Source organism: Pistacia vera, unplaced genomic scaffold, assembly GCF_008641045.1.
Source record: "Pistacia vera cultivar Batoury unplaced genomic scaffold, PisVer_v2 Contig462, whole genome shotgun sequence".
NCBI classification, from domain to species: Eukaryota; Viridiplantae; Streptophyta; class Magnoliopsida; order Sapindales; family Anacardiaceae; genus Pistacia; species Pistacia vera.
This window is the reverse complement of record NW_022196293.1, coordinates 1,498,164-1,504,163: the sequence shown is the minus strand read 5'-3', so window position 1 is coordinate 1,504,163 and position 6,000 is coordinate 1,498,164. Positions and strand designations below refer to the sequence as shown.

Sequence of the window (6,000 nt, the reverse complement as noted above, 5' to 3'; positions counted from 1 at the left end):
CAAGCTGACTTCGCACGATTCATTGCAGGGAAATGGACGCGTGTGAGCTCCATATCATTTAACAGGCCTGACGTGTGCGTGTTGCTCTGACGGGAGCAGGTCACCCTTCACGTGACTTCCCACGTCAGCCCTTTATTTTCCCAGGCATAATATAATTGTTCTATTATTTTCAATATTTCATTCACGTTTGTTAGAGGAATTTGTTTACAAGTGTTTGAAAGTGTAATAGCATTAGGAGAAATGAAAAAGTTATAGCGTTAGCATGAGCAGCATATCAGACACAAGTTTGTGGCACAAAAGGCAGAGTTGTGATAGTAGCGATGAGATGATAGAGGAAGAGGAAAGACATTGAAACAGTGAAAAAAGAAAAAAGGAAAAGGAATAACGTATGGGTATTGGAAAGGCATGTGAGTATGGGTGGACGTAGGAAAAATACAGGGAAGCTAATTATGGTCTGGTGATATTAAATATTAAAATGTAACAACACGACAAAACAACAGCAAAGGGTCGTAAATAGTAATGTAGAAAGCCTGCTGACTCCGACTCCCACAAACAAATATATTACTTTTCGTTTTTACACCGCACACCAATCCCATGCAGTTTCCATCCACAGTAACAACATCTATCTATCGTACAAGAAGAAGAAGAGAAGAAGAAGAGAATGAGAAATAGCGCGAGTGATTGTTGTTTGCATCATGAACATACTAAAAACATACAAGAGAGAAACATATCAATGGAAATATGAATTAAAATTTAAAAAAAGAAAAAAAGAAGAAGTTGATATTAAACCTCCAACACTTGGCTTTTTGGATTTTTTTTAATAATCCCCCCACCACTACAAAATAAGCTCAAAAATCTTAGGCGTGACCTGCCTAAGTGGGGTGCATTATCATGGTGATCCCAATTCCCCTCTTTGCCTTTTAGTTTTTATCTTTCTACACAAGTCAACCTCACATTCATCACCCTTTTCACCCAATCACATCATCACCGCCCCCTAAAAATTTCCCAACTAATTAATTGAACCCCTAATCCCTATCCCCCACCCCCACCCCCACCCCCCACAATATATCTCTCTTTTAGTTTATCTACTACTTCCGGCGAGCCACCGTGAACGTTTGAAACACCACACTTCCTGCCGCCGGAAACTCGTCCATTACACAACTCCGGCATTTCCAACCCAGTGGCTCTATTGCACGTGCTACATGTGTCCACACCTCATGGCTACTGCATGTTGTTGACACTGAAAAAGTTGCAGGCTTGAAAACTTGTACCACCTTCTTCAACATCTTCGCGATATCGTCATGATCGTCGTAAATGGACCCCACGCATTCGAAGCTGGCGTAGCTGTAACCGTCCTCCGGGGTGACGTGGATAGTGGAGTAACGATCACCGTCAATGCCGTTCATTGAGTAGCCGCATGGGTCGAACGCGAAATCGCATATAATGGCGCTTGGATTGATGTCGTCGATGCCGGTGAGTTCAGTCATTTCTTTGCCAGCTGTGTCGCCGTTTTTGCCGTCATTTGCTCTCCTGAAGAATTTACGAGCGAGGACACGGTCGAGCTCGGTCATGCATATCTCCATGGTGAATGTAATTTCAGCCGGCATGGTTTGTGCAACGAGATGAGTTTGGTCACTGGCGGTGAAGACATGCCAAGAATGAGAGGGCATTTTGGAGGGCATAACGGAAGCTTTTCTATAACAAAGATTGATGGGGAGATTCTCTTCCAAGTAAATGACTTCTTCTTTGAAGCTGGTGTGAGGAAAAGGTTGAGCTTTGGGGAAGATGAAGCTGCCTCTGGTGTACCTACAGGCGCATAAATTGAGGCCCAAATCCTGAGCATAGTTCATCAATGGACGGATGGATTTGAGGAGCTGAGTTGTCCCACAGGTCTTTATAATGACCTTGGTGGGGTAAACAAAGAGACTCGATTCTGATAACACGTAGGCATCAAAATATTGGTTTCCAACTGCAGAAACCACAGTGCATTGCACAGCATCCAAAACTTCTTGAATAGACTCGAAATCAAGAAGGCGAAGACCCATGTCAATCACTACAGGGTCATCACCAAAGAAATGAAGCTCTAGGCGCTTCTCAAAACCCTCAAACCCAGAAACAGCCATAGAAAAATGAATAACAAAGGCAGAAAGATGATGAGAAACTTGAAAGAATGTAAGTGTTTGTGATATGTCTAAGTGGAAGCTAGCAGTAGTAGTGTTAATGTATGTATGTATGAATGTATGTTTGTGATAGTGAAGTGGCGTGAGAAAGTGGAAGGTGAGAGAGAATGGAAGGTTAAATGGTATTTATAGGTGGCTGATCAGTGAGAGAGAGTGGGGTGTAAGAGAGAGGGAGAGGGGGGCATGCGGGTGAGGCAACCAAGAATCATGATTGCAGGCATAATGAAGTGAATAAGATGATGGTATATGTTACAATTTTTTTTTTCTCACAATTTTCTATTTTTATTTTCTTGTGCGTGAAAGATTGAGATTGGGAGAAATCTCAAAATATATCTTTCATCAGACAGGAACAGGCACGGCAATCCCATTTTATGCCTACGCGCATGCTTCCATTTAATCCTCTCCTCCATCGCTGCCAAACTGTTAATCTTCCAATCACCATTTTTCTGTTTTGACAATATCATGGACTATGCAATTCCTTTTACCAACAGGGTTAATGAGTAATAAAAAAAATTTAGCCAGTTAAACCCAGTCAAATTAAGTGATTAGCCAACAAACTGGGAATTAGTATGGGATCATCAAATCATTGAGCAACTTTTAGGGTTCTTTTTAACAAGAAATTAGGCAAACAGTGTAAAGCAAGTTTAAAACCGGTAATTAAGATGGATTTGGGTCAATTCTAGGGCATGAAAGTTAAATTTTAAACACACAACATAATCATAAACAAAAGACTAAATGTCTGTGGATGCATGACAACAATATATCATCAGCTTGGGTAAGAGAACTGAAAGATTATGATGAAATAGTTAATGAGCAAAAGTGAAAAGAATAGGGAGGATGAAATGAATAGGGACAGATTTGTCGATAGCAAAGACGGCAGGTGTTAATTAAGAAAAGGGTAGACGTGCCCAAATACCATCAAAAAATAATTATGCAAGTTCGCAAAACAGAAAACAAAAAAACAAAAGGAATCAGGCGTGGCAGATAAACAATGAGAATATCCTTGAATTAGGGAGGCCCCTCGTACGTGAAATCAAAAGCATTCTACATCATTTCTATTCTCCATGCAATTTCATGTAGGAGTAGGAGGCAGTATCATCTATTTCTCTCTTTTTTTTTCACAATCACCCCCTTAACCCAACATTATTTACTATTTTACTTAATTCATTTTCAAACACCATCAGCTTCAATACTATACCTACTTTTCATGAGTTTGATGAAAAGTTTATGCTATAATCACATAGTTCTAACCCAAACCCTTTTGTCTTCATGCCTTTATGTTCCATAATTCAATTATACTCGTACAATATACTTATTTATTCCTAGTAATTGAATTAATGTTGAAAGTTGTTTTTAATTCAGAAAAAAAATGAAAGTAGCTCCTAGTAGTCCTGATGATTAAATTAGGAATAAAATTATGGGAGTAATTAGTGGTTGGTTTGCTTTTGGTGCTAGTTTCCTAATTGAATTGAACTACCTTATATTATCATCACGTTTTCCCACTATTGTTGGTTGTTATTTAAGACTTTATATACAAGATTATACTAATAATTCTTCAACATGATCAAATCTAAAGTATCAGTAGAAGATAGGTATAGAAAAGACATATTAATGGTGAGTTTAATTAGAATGAACAAAAAATATAAGAGAAGAGAAGAAATGATTCAGATTGTATGCGTCATGAATAATATTATGGGTGGCTGGCAGCCCCCATTATGACCACATTCCCACCTCTTGTGCTGCACGCGCACCACCCAACCCAACTCAACTCAAAAACATTATCTAATCTTTCACATTCACATAGGCATTTTCACAAACAACTAACCCAAAATTCTCACAAAAATGGTCAACCACTTTCAACTAAATCTTACTTAAAAAGTCTCAAAACAAAATCCCATTTGCCTTTTTACATGAAAAGATGTATCCAAAATCTTAATTCAATGTAACTTTGGGTTAATTTGGAGGGACAAAGAAAAGGATATTCTCATCCTTCTTCCTTCTTCAATCTTCCTCTTCCTCTTTCCAAACTCTAATAATAATAATTAATCATGGAAGCCTAGGCTAAAGCCCCCCATGATTGGCCCCACTAATCAGTTGAATGTGCCCCCGACAACCGCCGTGGCTGGCCCTACGCAACTACACATCATCCAATCTGTGCCCTAACTTCTTAGCACATAAGGCTCCATTCTTGATCTTCTATCAAACATAAAGTCCCCACCAGGTCCTTTATTGGGCGACATTTGCATTTGCCCAAGTGGCTTTAGCCGCCATCCATCCTTGCACGCGCACATTTTTTCCACACATGTGGCATTTTATTTTTGCCTTGTAAATTACTGGAACACTAATGAGCATTCCTGAGTGCTACTGTACCATGCGCACAACATAAATATTGTACAAAATTTTGTACAAAGCCCCACCACTCTTTTCATTTATCTCAAGTAATTTCATCAATATATTACTTTCCTTTATTTGGACAATCTGGATTAGGTGGGTTGTCTCTGTAGGCTTCAAAATCTATCTTGGATTTCAATTAGTCCAATCATCACTCGTGAAAACCAAAACCAAAACTAAATGGACACATGGGTTTGATAGCTATAAGCTCCACTGCTTGATTAACACTTCTCAGCATTGAATTGTTGGGCAAAACCGCAAAAGCATTATCATCAACTGCACACAATACAAATGTTCATGCATCTATTGGTTTGGTTCCTCTATCTTCAAGCTTTTGATTGTTCATAATGGATCTTGTTTTTTTTTTTTTTTTCATATTGTCTGCGAGTGGAAAGACAATGACATCCATTAATTATAATACATCTCCATCTTCAACTTAATTAACATGAAACTTAATATCATTAGCTCCCTAAAACTAGTCATTTTGAATCACAGAGTGACAAATCATGCATTCTAAAAAATGGTCCAAGAGCTAGATGGGTAATTAATAATTTAAGGTGGAGTTGGATGATGATGGGCACCCACAACCACAAGATTGAGAGGGGAAAGAATTTAGAAGGGAAATTAAACAAGACACGTTAGGCAGCTTTTAACTAGGCATAAAAATATAATGTTAAGAGTTGCCCCCACAAAGTCACGAACCCATATATCAAAATGAGTGGGAGTGTGAAGTTTTGCCTCGAGCCCCAGCCAGGCCAGGCAACCACGGCCTAAAATCTATCTCGATTTTGAAGGCATATTGAACAATTAACACGCCACATCATTCCTCGTGCTGACCCAGCTAGCTCTCTCTCTATTTTCTATATTTATTTATATATATAAAAGAAAAAGGAAGAAAAATCAATAAGAATCTACATCTCTCTCGATTGCTCCACGCAATTAAGCATCATTCTACTGTGTGACTTGTGACAATAACAATATTGATCTTCTCTCTCACTCTTGAGTCTTGCCTTCCCTTTACACTTCTATCTACTGTTATTACTATTACTATCACTTTCCCGTACATTTTAAGTTTCTGTACACCAACATTTTCCATCATCACTTTATTAATTTGGTGGAATTGGGGATTAAATAGAAAGAGAAATGATAAAAGAAAATGGAACTTGATTTTATTATGGTTGCCACTTATGGGTAGAGTGTAAATGTTGAAGTAAAAGCCTTTTTATGGAAAAGAAAGGCAAAGGTGAATTGTGTCCGTATAATGTGAAGTGTCGAGAGAGTTATAAAGAGTTGCATGCGGTGGAGCTGACATAAACATGGTGTCATGTCACTCCTATTGTTTGGGTGGTAAACTAAGCCAAGTTGGCAAAATGCTAATTATAAGTATGAGAGAGAGAGAGAGAGAGAGAGAGAGAGAGAGAATTGAAGA

The 6,000-nt window shown here is 38.5% G+C and overlaps 1 protein-coding gene across 1 annotated transcript; it reads right to left on the bottom strand.

Moving 5' to 3' along the window:
- Positions 1 to 1,075: 1,075 nt before the first annotated feature.
- On the bottom strand, positions 1,076 to 2,266 carry LOC116145594 (S-adenosylmethionine decarboxylase proenzyme 4). The gene has a single exon (XM_031431049.1). The coding sequence runs from the start codon at positions 2,121 to 2,123 to the stop codon at positions 1,089 to 1,091; it is 1,035 nt and encodes a 344-aa protein (XP_031286909.1). The 5' UTR covers positions 2,124 to 2,266; the 3' UTR covers positions 1,076 to 1,088.
- Positions 2,267 to 6,000: the final 3,734 nt, after the last annotated feature.

Bases quoted from the DNA above. Each gene is read 5' to 3' on its own strand.
- LOC116145594 (XM_031431049.1), bottom strand. From the start codon at position 2,123: ATGGCTGTTTCTGGGTTTGAGGGTTTTGAGAAGCGCCTAGAGCTTCAT.